The 19,565-nt window shown below is 38.7% G+C and overlaps 1 protein-coding gene and 1 pseudogene across 1 annotated transcript; both read left to right on the top strand.

Annotated features, from left to right (window-relative positions):
- The first annotated feature begins 8,091 nt into the window (after positions 1–8,091).
- On the top strand, positions 8,092–9,598 carry LOC118931237 (olfactory receptor 6C2-like). Its single transcript, XM_036923521.2, has one exon. It carries the CDS (start codon positions 8,335–8,337, stop codon positions 9,265–9,267), a length of 933 nt encoding a protein of 310 aa, XP_036779416.2. The 5' UTR covers positions 8,092–8,334; the 3' UTR covers positions 9,268–9,598.
- Positions 9,599–17,184: 7,586 nt separating this feature from the next.
- LOC130679080 (olfactory receptor 6C2-like) lies at positions 17,185–18,354 on the top strand (annotated as a pseudogene).
- The last annotated feature ends 1,211 nt before the right edge of the window (positions 18,355–19,565 follow it).

The raw sequence follows: 19,565 nt of genomic DNA, 5'->3' as shown, positions 1-19,565 counted from the left end.
GGATATAGACTGCAATGCATTCATTCTAGGAGACTTCAACACACCACTCACCCCAAAGGATAGATCCACTGGGCAGAAAATAAGTAAGGACACGGAAGCACTGAACAACACAGTAGAGCAGATGGACCTAATAGATATCTATAGAACTCAACATCCAAAAGCAGCGGGATATACATTCTTCTCAAGTGCACATGGAACATTCTCCAGAATAGACCACATACTAGGCCACAAAAAGAGCCTCAGAAAATTCCAAAAGATTGAAATCCTACCAACCAACTTTTCAGACCACAAAGGCATAAAACTAGAAATAAACTGTACAAAGAAAGCAAAGAGGCTCACAAACACATGGAGGCTTAACAACACGCTCCTAAATAATCAATGGATCAATGACCAAATCAAAATGGAGATCCAGCAATATATGGAAACAAATGACAACAACAACACTAAGCCCCAACTTCTGTGGGACACAGCAAAAGCAGTCTTAAGAGGAAAGTATATAGCAATCCAAGCATATTTAAAAAAGGAAGAGCAATCCCAAATGAATGGTCTAATGTCACAATTATCGAAATTGGAAAAAGAAGAACAGATGAGGCCTAAGGTCAGCAGAAGGAGGGACATAATAAAGATCAGAGAAGAAATAAATAAAATTGAGAAGAATAAAACAATAGCAAAAATCAATGAAACCAAGAGCTGGTTCTTTGAGAAAATAAACAAAATAGATAAGCCTCTAGCCAGACTTATTAAGAAGAAAAGAGAGTCAACACAAATCAACAGTATCAGAAATGAGAAAGGAAAAATCACGACGGACCCCACGGAATTGCAAAGAATTATTGGAGAATACTATGAAAACCTATATGCTAACAAGCTGGGAAACCTAGGAGAAATGGACAACTTCCTAGAAAAATATAACCTTCCAAGATTGACCCAGGAAGAAACAGAAAATCTAAACAGACCAATTACCAGCAACGAAATTGAAGAGGTAATCAAAAAACTACCAAAGAACAAAACCCCCGGGCCAGATGGATTTACCTCGGAATTTTATCAGACATACAGGGAAGACATAATACCCATTCTCTTTAAAGTTTTCCAAAAAATAGAGGAGGAGGGGATACTCCCAAACTCATTCTATGAAGCTAATATCACCCTAATACCAAAACCAGGCAAACACCCCACCAAAAAAGAAAACTCCAGACCAATATCCCTGATGAACGTAGATGCAAAAATACTCAACAAAATATTAGCAAACCGAATTCAAAAATACATCAAAAGGATCATACACCATGACCAAGTGGGATTCATTCCAGGGATGCAAGGATGGTACAACATTCGAAAGTCCATCAACATCATCCACCACATCAACAAAAAGAAAGACAAAAACCACATGATCATCTCAATAGATGCTGAAAAAGCATTTGACAAAGTTCAACATCCATTCATGTTAAAAACTCTCAGCAAAATGGGAATAGAGGGCAAGTACCTCAACATAATAAAGGCCATCTATGATAAACCCACAGCCAACATTATATTGAACAGTGAGAAGCTGAAAGCATTTCCTCTGAGATCGGGAACTAGACAGGGATGCCCACTCTCTCCACTGTTATTTAACATAGTACTGGAGGTCCTAGCCACGGCAATCAGACAAAATAAAGAAATACAAGGAATCCAGATTGGTAAAGAAGAAGTTAAACTGTCACTATTTGCAGATGACATGATACTGTACATAAAAAACCCTAAAGACTCCACCCCAAAACTACTAGAACTGATATCGGAATACAGCAAGTTGCAGGATACAAAATCAACACACAGAAATCTGTGGCTTTCCTATATACTAACAATGAACCAACAGAAAGAGAAATCAGGAAAACAACTCCATTCACAATTGCATCAAAAAATATAAAATACCTAGGAATAAACCTAACCAAAGAAGTGAAAGACTTATACTCTGAAAACTACAAGTCACTCTTAAAAGAAATTAAAGGGGACACTAACAGATGGAAACTCATCCCATGCTCGTGGCTAGGAAGAATTAATATCGTCAAAATGGCCATCCTGCCCAAAGCAATATACAGATTTGATGGAATCTCTATGAAACTACCAGCAACATTCTTCAATGAACTGGAACAAATAATTCAAAAATTCATATGGAAACACCAAAGACCCCGAATAGCCAAAGCAATCCTGAGAAAGAAGAATAAAGTAGGGGGGATCTCACCCCCCAACTTCAAGCTCTACTATAAAGCCATAGTAATCAAGACAATTTGGTACTGGCACAAGAGCAGAGCCACAGACCAATGGAACAGACTAGAGAATCCAGACATTAACCCAGACATATATGGTCAATTAATATTTGATAAAGGAGCCATGGACATACAATGGCGAAATGACAGTCTCTTCAACAGGTGGTGCTGGCAAAACTGGACAGCTACATGTAGGAGAATGAAACTGGACCATCGTCTAACCCCATATACAAAAGTAAACTTAAAATGGATCAAAGACCTGAATGTAAGTCATGAAACCATTAAACTCTTGGAAGAAAACATAGGCACAAACCTCTTAGACATAAACATGAGTGACCTCTTCTTGAACATATCTCCCCGGGCAAGGAAAACAACAGCAAAAATGAGTAAGTGGGACTATATTAAGCTGAAAAGCTTCTGTACAGCAAAAGACACCATCAATAGAACAAAAAGAAACCCTACAGTATGGGAGAATATCTTTGAAAATGACACATCCGATAAAGGCTTGACGTCCAGAATATATAAAGAGCTCACACGCCTCAACAAACAAAAAACAAATAACCCAATTAAAAAATGGGCAAAGGAACTGAACAGACGGTTCTCCAAAAAAGAAATACAGATGGCCAACAGACACATGAAAAGATGCTCCACATCGCTAATTATCAGAGAAATGCAAATTAAAACTACAATGAGGTATCACCTCACACCAGTAAGGATGGCTGCCATCCAAAAGACAGAGAACAACAAATGTTGGCGAGGCTGTGGAGAAAGGGGAACCCTCCTACACTGCTGGTGGGAATGTAAGTTAGTTCAACCATTGTGGAAAGCAGTATGGAGGTTCCTCAAAATGCTCAAAACAGACTTACCATTTGACCCAGGAATTACACTCCTAGGAATTTACCCTAAGAACGCAGCAATCAAGTTTGAGAAAGACAGATGCACCCCTATGTTTATTGCAGCACTATTTACAATAGCCAAGAATTGGAAGCAACCTAAATGTCCATCAATAGATGAATGGATAAAGAAGATGTGGTACATATACACAATGGAATACTACTCAGCCATAAGAAAAGGGCAAATCCAATCATTTGCAGCAACATGGATGGAGCTGGAGGGTATTATGCTCAGTGAAACAAGCCAAGCGGAGAAAGAGAAATACCAAATGATTTCACTTATCTGTGGAATATAAGAACAAAGGAAAAACTGAAGGAACAAAACAGGAGCAGAATCACAGAACTCAAGAATGGACTAACAGGTACCAAAGGGAAAGGGACTGGGGAGGATGGGTGGGTAGGGAGGGATAAGGGGGGGAGAAGTAGGGGGGTATTAAGATTAACATGCATGGGGGGGTAGGAGAAAAGGGAGGGCTGTACAACACAGAGAAGGCAAGTAGTGATTCTACAACATTTTGCTATGCTGATGGACAGTGACTGTAAAGGGGTTTATAGGGGAGACCTGGTATAGGGGAGAGCCTAGTAAACATAATATTCATCATATAAGTGTAGATTAGTGATAGCAAAAAAAAAAAAAAAAAGGGCAGTTCCTGTGTGGTAACCTCCAACGAGTTCTACACAAGGGTATAAAGGGCATATAAAAGTGTAGGCAAAGGGTCTGTTTGTGTTTATACAGAGGATCAAAGCCTAATTGGGCTACCCCGAAAATGAACTAAGATACGATATGAAAAAGAACTTCCAACATCTGCACTCTCTGGAAGACTCATGCCAGAAGATGATCATCAAAAAACCCCAACAAAGATCCACGCACTGCTACAGCTGTAGATGCACTCATCCCACCAGTTCCTGGACTTGCCATGGGAATGAGGAAGGAGATATCTAAGCTGGCCTGTGCATACAGTAAAACAACAAAATTGGACTGGATCTATACTGTTGGAACTCAACCAAGAATTTGGAGAAGTGCAAATTGTAGCACTCCAAAGTCTTACAACTACAAACTATTTACTGTTAAAAGAACATATGGCATGTGAACAGTCCCCAGGAATGGGTTGTTTTAATTTGTCTGATTTCTCTCAGACTGTTCAAGTTCAGTTGGACAATATCCACCATATCATAGATAAGTTTTCACAAATGCCTAAGGTGCCTAACTGGTTTTCTTGGTTTCACTGCAGATGGCTGGTAATTACAGATATGCTTTGGTTATGTAACTATACTCCTATTATGTTAATCTGTGTGTGCAATTTAAGTAGTAGCTTAAAACCTATACATGCTGAAGTTACTCTACAAGAAGATATATCAAAGAAATAATCTTCCTATGTTTTCTTCCGCCTGCTACTTCTATAGCTTTTCTTCTTCCTTCCTAATTACAACCCTTAAATAGAATTCGTGCCTCATATCAAATTTAACGAGTATCATAATTCTTCCAAGTGGTAAAGATACCTCAAGACAAATGCTGGGCATAGAAGCCACAGGGCATAAATATGCAAAGAAGTAAAAAGCTAACTTTTTCAAACAATAAGGCTTCTCTCTCACTTACCAACTTCACATTTCCCTGTATGGCCCCAGAAGATGACTGGTTAGCCAGAGACGGGTAAGATTCCTCAAGGGAGGAACAACCTAAGACAGGCACAGTCGCAGGGGTCCATCAGGTGAGAAATTGGGGATCAACAGAGGTGAGGCTTAGAACCTCACCCCCCCGTTCTGAGAGAAATCTTCTACATACGTGGATGTTTTATTGCCCTGGTCTAGCTTGGATTAACACATAGTCTACAGGCACACACCTGATCATCTACATGTGCTCTCTTACAACACTAAACTATGTTTTCTACCTTTATCTTGTATCTACCTACCACTTCAGCATTTTATTAAAAATAATAATAATAAAGAGAGAAATGTGGTATCCACATATAAATCAAGTATAAAAACCAAATGAGTATTCATATTTGAACTGACTGTTTAGAGTTCATAATGCATGAGCAAAACCGAAAGTTTCTGTGATGGCTGCCCTTGTACTGTTCACTATGTAACTTATTCATTATGTAAGAATTTGTTCTACATGTAAAAACTTGTTTGTTATGCCTCAGAAGATTGGAGACTGATGAAAATTAGGCTTGGGGTGGATTAATGATTGTGCATTGAGCATTGACTCCCCTATACAGAATTTTATTGTCGTTAACAACCATTTGATCAATAAATATGAGAGATGCCCTCACAAAAAAAAAAAAAAAAAAGGACAGACTTCCAATGGTAAAATAAATTAGTAACCGGGATGTAATGTATAGCATAAGCAATATAGTCAAGATATTGTAACAGCCTGGTAGGGTGATAGCTGGAACCTAGAATTATGTATATAAATGTTCTACCACTGTGTTGTACACTTGAAACTCATGTAATGTAATACTGTGTGTCAACTACCCTTCAATAAAAAATAATTATTTAAAAAAAAAAGAAAAATGTCCACTAAGATATTATTATGTAACAAATGGAAGCAACCATTATGGTCACTATAAGAAGTACAAAATGTATCATTTTCTTCCTTAGAAGTGGGATATGATGAGCAAGTAGTACTGGTTTTTAGGAATATTTAATAACATGAGGAAAATATAAAATAAATGCTTTAAAAATAATGAAATAAGTGAGGTTAAGTGAGGAAAATATCAAATGTTATTTATAACATTACTTTAAAAAATGCAAATAACTACATGACATATTGACATATTTTCAAACAGGTTGTAAATTAGTATAAGGTAGTAATAATGATGGACTGCTGTGATTTGATTATAGGAGATTTTCCTTTCTTATAATTTTCTATTTCTTCTACATGTACAGAGTAAATATGTACTCATAATGGAGAATCAAGTAGTTATTTTCCTTAAAGGGAAAAATAATAAATAGCAACTCTTGAGAATTTAAAATTATCCTTAATATCAGATATTGAAATATTTGTGACCTAAAGCTCTAGTATGAAATACATTTTCTTTGTACTAAAAATTTTTTTCTCAAAGTTATCATTCAAGCAATGATGTGAACTTATTTGCAAATCTCACTACAGCCATTTCTTCTGAACTGAGGATACAAGATTATGTATTTTTGTGATATGCAATGGTGTACCATCCAGTGATATTGTCTGGGGTCAGGGTATGGGCCACCACGAAGGTGTTGGTTATGTAGGAAGAGGGAGCTAAAGAACATCAAAGGCACTAACTGGAAAGACATGTGGCTGCTCTCCAAAAACCCTCAAGTCTTAGTGTAGGAAAGTAATTTATGCAAGATCATGCATTATTTATTTTGTAACGCTCAGGCAAACTCATAATCCCATAAGCCCAGGTCAGCAGCCTTTTCTTATGAAAGTGCTCATTAACCCTCTCACACTGTGACAGCTCTCTTCAATAGAAAAGAATTTATGCCTTCCCAAGTCCAGAGAGAAACAGCACATAAGGCATTTTGTAGGGAACATCTCAAAGCATCATATAAAAATATCCATATTACAAAATAATTCATGTCTTTGGGGAGATGTCAGCCTAGTTGTTTTCTGAATAAACCCAGATGCCCCAGAGATACTGTTTGTGATTAGGAAACATTTGAAAGCTAACATTTTCACTAATTCGTGATTATAAGAATTGATTAAGGATGAGCAACTGCCCCAAATCCTAAAATTATAGCTTTCCTGGAAACACTTAAACTTTAGGTTGACCTTGACCTGGAACAAATGCCAGCTCTGACACTTCTTAGAAGTACAACATGGCCCCAATCACTGGGAAGGTAAGTGAATAGGAAGAAAAGACAAGAAATGAAAAAATACTCAGTGGTTTCCTGGAAGGCAGTAAAATGGCTTCTTTGACATGATCCTCAAAAGGAGCCACATGGGGAGGCGGTCCTATAGGGAAACTCACAAGGATAGACTGTGATTTTTCAGCTTTTAAGAATATCCACACCAAAGAGCCCTTTTTATCTCTGTTCCATGTCATATTTAATCCTTGTTAAGTATTAATGCCTGATAATAACTGTTGAGCCCAGTCTGGTCTATCCTTGGGCCAGAGCACTGAAGAGTAAAGAGGTGTCCTGAAGCAGGGACAGAGGCAGCGATGGTTAGGGACATCCCCATGCACAAAGTGAGTCCCCACAGAAAGGAATCACGGCAAAGGAGACAACACTTTTCCCAAGTGGTATTCACCTTTGTCAGTCCATCTTGGAGGATACATAATTTTTATTAATAGAGCTAGCAAGTACCTTTGGAAGGCACTTGGGAGATGAAGTATCTTTACCTATATTACAGGACCTAAGGATCAGGGACACCTAAGGAGAGTATATGGTTCTCCTGAGGAACACCATCAGAACATCACATTTGTCAGAATCTGGGAAGGCTTGCGCTGTGGGATGAATTGAAACAGGAATTCAGGAAAGGAAACAAAACAGATGTTATTCAAACTGATATGTGGGAGGGACACATACCTGAATAATTCAGCATATTATCATAAAAGGGTACCAAAGAAGAAATCCTGGAGATGTATGGGACATAGGAAATTCACAGTAACTCTGTGGTGCTGCTCCCAGGCCACCCAAACAGTAAAGGCTCCTTTAGGATATTGAGGAGGTTAAGGAGTTATTTGCAGAGAACAAGTGTTGCAAAACATGGAATATAATACAACTAAGTCTTGGTGGTATTATATTGCTGCAGGGTGTGAGAATGATTTGCTGATACGCTGTTCTGACAGATGAGGAAATAAAAATTTTATACACATATTTTCCTACTTATTAACATTTATGGATCTCCTACTCTACACTGAGGAGTCAAGATACCATGACAGCTGCCCTAATCTTAGGGGATGGTGATATGCTTGTGGCATTTCCTATATATTTCAAAATTTTCCCTGTAACTAGTAAAAATGAAACATCAGATGCATATTTTGTATGAAACAAACTGTGAAGACTAAGGTAAAGCAGAGCCCAGGGAAATGCAACACAACGCAGTCACTCCTACATCAGATAATGGATGATGCAGTAAAGGTAAAAAATGTGCTTCTCCTGACTTGCTTGGCTCCTTTCCTCTATGTAGCTTATTGAATATTATTTTTACATTCTATTCCTCAGATTCAGAGTTTATGATTTATTAATAGAGACTCATTACATATCTGAAGACGGTGATGAAAAATCATTCTTCAATAACATTCATCCTACTAGGATTAACAGATGACCCACTACTACAGGTTTTTCTTTCAGTATTTCTGTTTCTCACCTACATTTTCACTGTTGCTGGAAATCTCATCATTGTGCTCCTCACTCTGCTGGACCCTCACCTTAAAACACCCATGTACTTTTTCCTTCGGAATTTCTCCATCTTAGAAATAATATTTACAACTGTCTGTGTTCCTCGATTCCTGTATAGCCTGACAACTGGGGACAGAAGGATTACCTTTAACGCTTGTGCTGTCCAATTATTTTTTGTCATCCTCATTGGGGCAGCGGAATTTTTTCTTCTAACTGCCATGTCCTATGACCGCTACGTGGCCATCTGCAAGCCCCTGCACTACACCACCATCATGAGTGACAGGGTTTGCACCATTCTTGTCCTTTTGTGTTGGCTGACTGGGTTAATTGTCATACTCCCTCCGCTTAGCCTAGCAGTTCAGCTGGATTTCTGTAACTCCTATCTCGTTGACCATTTTGGCTGTGATGCATCTCCTCTTCTGATGATTGCATGCTCAGACACTCAATTTATAGAGCAGCTCGTGGTAATCATGGCTGTGCTGACCCTCATTTTTACATTAGTCTGTGTAATTGTGTCCTACACATACATCATCAAGACTATTTTAAGACTCCCTTCAGCTCAGCAAAGAAAAAAAGCTTTCTCCACCTGTTCTTCCCACATGATTGTAGTTTCCATCACCTATGGAAGTTGCATCTTCATCTACATCAAACCAGCAAAGGAAGGCGTGGCCATGAATAAGGTGGTGACATTGCTCAACACGTCAGTCATCCCTCTGATGAACCCTTTCATTTATACTCTGCGGAACAAGCAAGTCAAGCAAGCCTTCAAGGACTCATTAAAAAAGATGGCATTTCTTTCAAAGAATTAGGAAACTAAGAATTCTTCAAAAGTTAAAAACATATACATATAAATATTTCATCCAATAGTAGTTCATCTCCATGGGTCTTCAACAATTCAAGTCGACACTACAATACTGAAATTACAGTCTGCTTAACCATCAAAATTTATTTTTTATTACTCTTAGAATCACAGACTTAAGTAAGCACTATAGTCTTAATTCAAATAAAACTTCTTTTATAGTGGTTTCCTTTCCTAATTGAGCATGAATATACACTTTCATAAAGTCCGAACAACATCTCATCATTATGTCTAAAATACGAACAGACAGTAAAAATTTAGGCTGTATTTTAGTCCACTCATTTCTTTAAATTAATAGATTGTCTGGGTCAGAAAATATTTGTCTCAGTTTTCCTTCCTGGTCAATCATGAACTATCTTAAGAAGAATGCACGTGTAATTTATAATGTTTTGTTATGCAAACCACCATCTACAGACTAAGGAGAAACTATTGAGTTACACTAACTTGCTATTAAACTTTAATTTTTTATAGTGTTCTCATTTTTGTATTTTTGATTTGACAGTCCTTTACTTTTTTCCAGTTTTATTGAAATATAATTGACATATTGTATAAGTCTAAGGTGTAGTACATAAGTATTTAATATACATGTATATTGGGAAATGATTACCACATTGTTTAATTAATATCCATCACCTCACATAGTTACAATTTTTTTCTAATGATAAATTTTTTAAGATCTACTTTATTAGCAGTTTCAATTAAACAACAGAGTGTTCATAACTATAGTCAACATGTGAACATTACATCTCTGGAACTTATTTATCTTATAACTGAACGTTTACATCTTTTGACAACCTTTACCCATTTCCCCCACCCCACCTCCTGATTCTGCCAAACACCAATCTGTTCTCTGTTCCTATGTGTTTGACATTTTTAGATTCCACATACAAGTGATACCACATACTACTTATCTTTTCATCTGACTTCTGTCAATTCTGATAGTGCCCTCAATGTCCATCCATATTTTCAAAAATAGCAGGATTTCCCTCTTTTCTTAAACCTGAATAATATTTTTTTCACATCAGTAAATTTATCCCAGTTCAGTGTCACTTCTCATCTTACCCTGATTCCAAAACTCTTATGACCCATTCCCATAGATATTCCTCAGGTTTCTGTTGGTATAAATTAGCTGTTTTAAAATCCTTTTGTTGTCTATGGAACCTCCTTCCAGTTCATACTGTGTACCTGATGCCCTGATGAGTCTGGTTACTGGACTCTAAGCAAGGAGATAATGTGGGGGTGGGTCTTCAATAAGTTCGGCATTCTCCTGCAAGAAAACTGCCTCCAAGTAGGTGATTGTAGGTTCTTCAGGCAAGAAGAGATCAAACCCTTGAGACAGGATATAAGTGTGTGCTTCTCTGGAACTTCAATGGAATCTACACACTCATTGTGTCCTCTAGCAAACTCTAGAGGTTGTAAATTCAATTTGCATTGAAATTAATTTATTCAACAAACTAAACTTGGGTTGCTTTCAAGAAGTCCTGTAGGAGGTGCAGGAGACACTGACTTCTTTTAAGGAAGTCATAGTTTTCTGACATCTTCCATACCTTGAGATAGGAATTTAAAACCCTGAGATAATCATGTTTCTTTCTCCAAGGTCACCAGAAACTCAGAAATAACCAACAAAAGCTACACTTCTTATTTTCCTCATTTTCTGCTAAAACGTTCCATAAAAGTGTGGCCACTTGGTAAAAGCAAACCACAAGGGCAGCACACTTTCAAGGTCCAATAAACCCATCTCCTCACAGGAGGGCTGCAAACCATGATGGATATTTCTGCAAATTAACACTTACTATGTGCTGGACTCATGTCTAAGCCAGACTGCAGGATCTCAGATGGCATCTCATCTCCTCAAGGCCTTCCCTGCTATTCCTCCCACCAACACCCACCCCAAATAATAATCAATCCTATCAGGTAGCAGAGAGTGCTACTCATTTCATAAGGTGAGGAACCAAGCATACATGCTGCTGAACAAATGACTTTGAGGGGAAGACAAAAATTAATCATAACCAAAAAAAAGAAATTTTATAGGAATATATAGAATAATCAATACAGCAGCAGGTGAAGATTATTAGTCATTCTAGATATTAAAAAATACAGAACTTTAGGAAAGGTTTTAATATGAGGAAAAGAGCCTAGGAAGATAGGCTCAACCTGAAAGGGAGTCACAGGGAACATATGTGGCCCCTTAACTTAAAACAGTAAAAATTCAAGCAAAATATACGAAACTAACATTTTCCAAATAACTGACATCAAGACAGTGATACCTGAGAGAGGATTACCTCAGTTTGCTTCCTGGAGCAGCACAGGCAGGGGCTCATAGAGATCCCATCAGTCTGCCAGCGTGGAGGAAGCGTAGGTGACAGTCTAGGGAGGCTGAAGTTCACAGGAACGAGCGCCGAGAGGTGGGAGAGGCACGTAGGGAGACGTCTGGTGACCTACAGGCACCCCACCATGAGCATTCAGCTGAGCATACACATGTAGGGAAATGACCTACAGTAAGATTCACCAGCAAAGATTGCAATTCTGAACACACAAAGGAATGGAAATGGTTCCTATTCACACCAAACAGAATTTAAAATCTCATAATTTACTAGGTATAATTCACAAAGATGTGTCTCAGCTTTGAGGACAGAAATCTAGGCTAAACACTGCTCTGGTCCAGTGTAACACACACTAACACAGAAACCAAAAGGACAAACTTGTCTCCAAGTGATGTAAATGACGCCAGAAGAAGCCTAAAGAACCTTTACAGGGATAGAAATACATCTGACCTTCAAGAAGGTAAATTCATAGTGCCTGACATAATGAAAATTCACCACATGTGAGAAGAAGCAGGAAAATACAACCTTTAATGAGGAGACAAATACAGAGACCCAAAAATGGCACAGTTGATAAAATTAAATAAAATATAGCTAAGAATGATCAGTTGTTTTTTTTTTTAAGCGATCCTAATACGAAGTATGTTACCTGGTCAAATGGAATTAAATTAGAAATCAATAACAAATTTTCCTAGAAACACCCATTATTAGAAGACAAATAGCAAAATTTGTGGGATGCAGCTAAACCAGTATTTACAGGGAAATTTATGGCTCTGTAGCAATAATTGATTAAAATTACCGTAACATGCATCATTAGCCATAAACTTAGTCACACAACCATGCCAGTTATAAGGGTGACTGGGTACAGTACTTTATCCGGGCACTGTGCACCCTGAATAAAATTATGGTTCAGTTGCTATGGATCAGGGAAGAAACACACCAGACAGGAAATTACCAGTCCCTGCTACACCCCATCAGGATGTTCTTCAAAAATTTACTATGATTATAGAGGCATAAGTCCTTTCTTCTCAGCATACTCTCCCTGCCAGGAAAAATTTTCAATCACTGTGCCAACAGTGGGGTGACAGAGACGTGATGTGACTTGGCCAGTCTGCACAACAAACCTCAGCAGAGGAGTAGTGAGTGGACTGAGTAAAGGGACAGCAGAGATATCTGTTCCAGTCGAGGCAGCAGGAACACACCTCTGCTCCCTCACTTGACACAAGGAACAGCATGAGTGCAAGAGTGAAAATGTGCAGACATGGCAGAAGGGATAGTGAAAAAAAGCTTTGTTCAAGTTCACTGGGCAGTAATCGGCCCTAACAAAACAATAAACTTGTCCTGGCTTCAGACAATGGTTTATCCAGTGCTTCAGATGCAAAACTCTCCTTCGCTTCAAATACTGAAAGTAGGTTGTTTAATTGCCTACCTGAAAACTCATAGGTAGAAGGAGAGAGGATGAAAATGAATAACAGGTAGCCCTAGAAGAGTTAGAAAGTTCCATATATGGTCAGTGTCTTGAATATAGGGACAAGCACCACCTTTTGTTCAAAACCTGCACCGCCTCAGGCAGGGCATTCTGAACTTCATTTCTCTGCTCCTCAGTTTCCTCCTTGGCAAAATGAGGATAGTTTTGTTCTTTGACTTTACCTAAGATTGATGTGAAAGATAAATAATATATCATATGTGGTGCCAAACACAGTGCATAATTCTAGGATAAATATAGAGATTCAACAAAGAAATCGAAACAGAATTTAGATGACATCAAACCACCCTCAGTGTCTCTGAGGACACTGTCTCCACTGCCTCGTGTGTTTTCACACTATTGATTAGACTGCCACCAGTTCATTAGTAACTTTAGAAACTGGGTCACTGAGGACTACTTTGTTATTCATTCACATGTTCCCTGTGCCCTGGTAGCAGAATATGCATATATAAGAAATGATGCTCTGATAGAATTTGCTGGGCAGCCTGCCTCCCTGCCTCCCTGCCCAGGAAGATCAGATGCACTCTTCTGACAAACTAGAGAGAAACATTATCTCTGCACCTCTCTTTTATTCCTTTGAATTAGTAGAGTAACTAGGACATCTAGAATCGAATGCACTGATAGACTTGGTGAGGGAAGAGGGGACTGAGACTGGGCTCATTCTATCAGGAGCTGTAAAAATCCAGGAGAGCTCTGTCAGTTGTCAGACTTGGCTGAGAGAGAGAGAGAGAGAGAGAGTGTGTGTGTGTGTGTGTGTGTGTGTGTGTGTGTGTGTCTCGGCTGTCAGTGTGTGTGTGTGTGTCGGCTGTCAGTGTGTGTGTGTGTGTGTGTGTGACAGGTTAAAGACGGCGGGTGGTGAGAATGGGAGCAGAAGTGCCCACAAAGCTCCTCACCCACTGAATGCTCCTCACACTGTGGTTCCCTCAGGGGCCTGGGGGACAGCCTGTCAGGAAGGGGGTGAGCATGTGATCGGCATGGCACATTTTTCTAAATGATCAAAACATAGGCAGAGGGTGAATACAGCCAGTTTAAAATTCTAGAATTCAGTTCATTATTATTGATACTGCAGAAAAGTGTTCCAGAGCCATTTCTGATAGGTTGTTATTCTGCAGGAATATGAAATTAGAAATGTCTGTCGTGGTCACTTTTGCCTTTTAAAGTGACAGTCACAGCTGAGAGTGAAGGAGGCCATAAGTACTTGAGAGGTAGAAAAACAAAAGCTGTTGGAAAAGGCATTGCCGCCCAGTAATATCCACTAACGCCACAGATACCAATACCAATACTATAAATCACCTTGCAGGGAACCTCACTTTACTCTCCATCAGTTACTGAGACCAATTTTGAAACGTTTGGGAGGGGGCAGCATTTGTTTTTAAATCTCAACTATCAAGCCCACGGGCAGCCACTGTCCCACATAAAGGCTGAACGAGGTTGTTGCCAAACATGAATAAGGTCAAAGTGTCTCGAGTACATTTTTTCATCATCAAACAGGGAGTTGATGAAAGAAAAACCTGAATCTCGATCACTTACTAGCCCCCCAGGGACAGTGAGCATGGGCAGTCTTGCACAGGCTGTCATCAAGGCCTGCCTGTGAACATTAACTGGAAACTATATTTCTGGGAGGAAGGGTATAAATATTATCATTTCTTTAGTGAAATTGTTTCAAACTTTAATTGATCCAAAGTCAAAATAAATGAGTAGCTCTCAGCCTCCCAGGGAAATGTTTCCAATATAACAGAGAGAACCGGTGTGATTGGTGTACAGGCCGGAAGGCAGCAAGCAGTCTTACAATAAAAATGTCACTGAGTTCACCACTTTACTCTCAATAGGGAAGAATTAAAGTTTTAATTAAGAAAGCAGAGAATAGTTTTAGATCCTGGAACCTGCAGGAGAGGGAGAGCTGGAGTGACAGTGTCAGCAGCCAGTATAAGCATCTGAACTCTTCTTCACTGGGAGGCAGGGAAGCAGGGAGGAATTAGGAGTGCAAATACAAGCCTGACCTGCCATTGAGTTTGGCCCGTCAGCTACTTCTGGCAGGAACATGGCGAGACCCTATCTCTGCAGGGAGCACTTCTCCAGGGAGGGGTTTTTCTGTTCTGATTTCATGTCTGCGAACCCTGAGCAATGCCCTTGTTCACCCAGCTTATGGTGACAGACGACTGTGACAACTTTAATGGGAAGAGAAGAACCTAGAAAACTGAATGAACATAGGAAAATATGAATAGCTACCAATATAACAAAGAGTGATTGCCAAAGAAGAAACATGGGTTGTTAACAAAGTTGCATTTCCACTGTTCTCTTGGGCTACCATGTCACTGAGTATGCACTAAAAAGGCATACTTTCTCCTACTGGTGGCCTGAGAGCTCCTTCAGGAACAACTTGCTAATGGTCAGGTCTACAGTCTCTATTATTATGCTCCTCAAATAATAGATGCCTATTAAAAATTATTTGGATGAATAAATGTAGATTGCTCACTTGAGCAACAGGAAAGAGTAACCTAATGTATCTTTGGTTCTCTATTTGGAAAACACATTGGGTACAACTGGGACAATTGTTGGACCACTTAAGAAATTAAATTTTCCACTCATACAAAATGTGCAGTGTTTCCCTACAAACCCTTGAATTATGGCTAAATTTTCTCATTTAACTATCAATTATTCCCCCTTATAAAACACAAAAACATATTATAGGCTGATATATTTATTATTAACAGTGTATAACACCAGCGAGAATGCATTAACCAGATCTTCTTTTACAGGATGGATACCTGAGAGCAGCTGCTTAAAATATGAATGTCAGTGAGGGTAAGTTTGGACACGAAGGTGAGGGGAATTTCACAATCACCTATCTAATGGAATTTCTGAGGGAGTCTTAAAACTCCTGGGAATGTTGATGTGGAATTTCAATGAGGAAATCAGGGTGCTTTAAAAAGTATTCACAAAGATTGCTTCATATGTGTACACTTGTTTCTGGATGTTGCTTGGCAAGATGCATATTCTAAAAGTCAAAGAACAGAAGCAGCAGGGTTAAGGAGCTGGTTGCTAAAATTGTGGGGAGAAATGTTTTGAGGAGAGGAGCAGCAGAAATTGTTCAAAGAGGTCACTAATATATACCCCGGCACTGATTCTGACTGCTGTACTGCAAAGAGCGGAGGACTGATCAGGGGATGCAGAGAGCAGACACCACAGATCCTCTCTCTGGGCCCTGCCCACACCACAGAGCCCCACTAGCCCCACTAGGACTCAGGCTGGCTGATAGGTTCCAGAAATGAAAAGTTCCGCCTAAGCAATCCCCAAATCTGGTTTAGAAATACCTTCATTTGCCTAGATATATATGAAAAAAACAGATACATCTTTGCATTTTAAATGTTTTGTCTCCCTATTTAGAGATAATTTAAAGTACATACTTTTAAATGAATGTGCTGTTGTTAAAATTCAACATAACATAAGAAGTTCAATGTGAAACACTAAGGAAACATTCATCCAAACCCATTGAATAGACAAAAGTAAGAAAGAAACATAATGCAAACTGTGGGCTTTGATGTCTCCATGTGGGTCCATCAGTTTAACAAATGCACTACTCTGGTGAGAGTGCTGACACTAGGGGTAGACTGCACATGTGTGGACAGGAGGGATATGGGGAATCTCTGTACATTACGCTCAATATTGCTGTTGTCCTAAAACTGCTCTAAAAATTGTAAAACACACAAAAACGCTAACTGATAGACCTTGATTTTGAAAATGGAGCTTTTCACTCTGGTGTGCAAAAGCATAGAAAGATGAGGAAGGGAGAAGAAAACTTCAAAAATGACTTAATTTCCTCCAGGATAAGGACAAATAAGATCTGTACCACAAAACAGTATTGCTGAGAAATGGCAAATTACACATGATTTATGTTTTCTTTGGCTTTTATCTGACATTTTTGTAAATGTGCTTGCTAATCAGAGAATTATAAGCATAAGATCTGTCTTAGATACTTCCTGTAACTGCCTCCTAGTAAGATGTTAGAGGCACTACTATTAACAATTGGCCAATAAGGAAAAGAAGGAAGTGCGTGTGAGCTGCTTGCCGGGTGCTTGCATCCAGGTTCCAGGGCCAGCTTCTTGCGACACTTCTCTCTTCAGGTAGAATCGCTCTTGACTTGGCACAAGGCAGTGATGAGGAATCACACAGCAATAACCACATTCATCCTGCTGGGACTGACAGATGACCCAAAACTACAAGTCTTGCTTCTGGTATTTTTGTTTATCACCTACCTATTGAGTGTGGCTGGGAACCTCATCATTTCACCCTCACACTGTGGGATTCCCATCTTAAAACTCCCATGTATTTTTTTCTCTGAAATTTCTTTCTTAGAAGTTTCATTCACTACTGTATGCATCCCCAGATTCCTGTACACCATGATATCTGGAGATAATACAGTTACCTATAATGGTGGTGCCACCCAGTTATTTTTTGTTGTCCTCTTTGCAACAACAGAATTTTATCTCCTTGCTGCATGTCCTATGACTGCTATGTGGCCATCTGTAAGCCCCTGCATTACATGACCATCATGAACAGCAGAGTCTGCACTACACTTGTTCTCTGCTGTTGGATTGCAGGCCTGTTAATCATCCTCCCACCCCTTGGCTTGGGCCTCCAGCTGGAATTCTGTGACTCAAATGTGATTGATCATTTCAGCTGTGATGCGTCTCCTATTTTACTGATAACCTGCTCAGACACAGCATTAACAGAGAAAATTGTCTTGCGTTTCGCTGTGCTGGCACTCATTATTACCTTGGCGTGTGTAGTCCTCTCCTACACATACATCATCAAGACAATTCTCAGATTCCCTTCTGCCCAGCAAAGGAAAAAGGCCTTTTCCACCTGCTCCTCCCACATGGTTGTGGTTTCCATCACCTATGGCAGCTGCATCTTCATCTACATCAAGCCCTCGGCAAAAGAAGAAGTAGCTATTAATAAAGTGGTGCCTGTGCTCACTACATCCGTTGCCCCTTTGCTTAATCCATTCATTTATACACTTCGAAACAAACAAGTGAAAGATGCCTTCAAAGACACAGTAAAGCAGATTGTATTTCTCACAAAGAAGTAAGAGACTATTCATGTTTTTGAGACTGAGTTAAATGAAATTTAAATATGAGTAATCCATGAGCAATATTCATGACATTGCCAAATAATGGTATCTCCCTATTCTGTAGATTTATCAACACAATTTTCCACTAAAAACATTTTCCCCTTATAATCCAAAAGCCTAAATCAAGGTATTTACGTCTCCTTCTAAGGTGATATTTGTCAGAATGTTTTCTTCAATAAATGTATGTTCCAGAGAAAAGAATGAATGCCAAAATGCTCAAAATTATTGAAAACAGATGTAAATAAATGAAGTTCAATATATGGCTAATCGTCTTCTCATGATATGGAATATAAATGCCCAGAGACTATTTCTCACTTATTGGGAATACTTCAATATCTATTATTCAGCTGTGCCAGAGCAATTCAAGATCCTTTACCAAATCTTGGAAAGCAATCTAAAAGAAAAGCATGCACTCTAGGAGACTTCCTCAGTATAAAACATCCACTTTTTAAGAATAAGTAGAAGGTGTTAATGGAGCAACTTCAAATCAGTGAAGATAACTATATGCTTTCTTTTAAACCAATTTATCCACACACAAAAAAATGTTTCTATTGGCATTTCTGGGGATTATGTGAGTGCACTGCATGCTGAAATATGATGACAACAGAAGAAAGAGAACAGTATTTCCAAGTACTGGATGCCTTCTATTGGCATTGTCTTTGATGGTATTTAGACATTGCCTCAAGGAGAAGAAGCCAGAATGTAGAGGCAGGACACCTAAATCTTGATTTGATAAGTTCCCCAATATTCAGACCTACATTATCCCTTGATTTCAGAACAATGGTAGTTGGGGGCTGGGCAGAATGGGTGGCAGGGGTTAAGTATATAGTGGGTGGTAACCAGACTTTTGATGGTAATAAATTTGTACTGTATAAGGAAGTTGAATTATAATGTTGTAAACTTAAATACATATAACGTTATTACCAATATTACATCAGTTAAAAAAAAGAATGTTATGGATTAGTAGGATTGCCAAAACATAAAAAAAGATCATAATTCAAGAAGGACATTATAAGGGGCATTTTGTTGCTTAGTGTAAATTGACTATTGAAGATAAAATTCAGGTATAGTGTGAAAAAAATGATAGAGAAGAGGGAGAGATGTGGAAAAAAGAATAATTGTCATAAAAGGATCTTGGACTCAATAATTGGAATTCTTTCTATTAAGTGATAAAAACAGTCTTTTTATTCTTTTCATGTTCTGTAATTGTGAAAGTAAAGTTTTGTGCTCTCACAGTACATAAATACTGTCTATGTTTATTAAACATAACAGAGTTGTTCAAATGTACCATTTATCTTTATTATATT

Source organism: Manis pentadactyla, chromosome 10 (assembly GCF_030020395.1).
Source record: "Manis pentadactyla isolate mManPen7 chromosome 10, mManPen7.hap1, whole genome shotgun sequence".
Lineage (NCBI taxonomy): Eukaryota > Metazoa > Chordata > Mammalia > Pholidota > Manidae > Manis > Manis pentadactyla.
This window is presented reverse-complemented; position numbering and strand designations above follow the sequence as displayed.

Excerpts from the sequence above, each read along its gene's own strand:
- LOC118931237 (XM_036923521.2), top strand. The coding sequence starts at position 8,335 with ATGAAAAATCATTCTTCAATAACATTCATCCTACTAGGATTAACAGAT.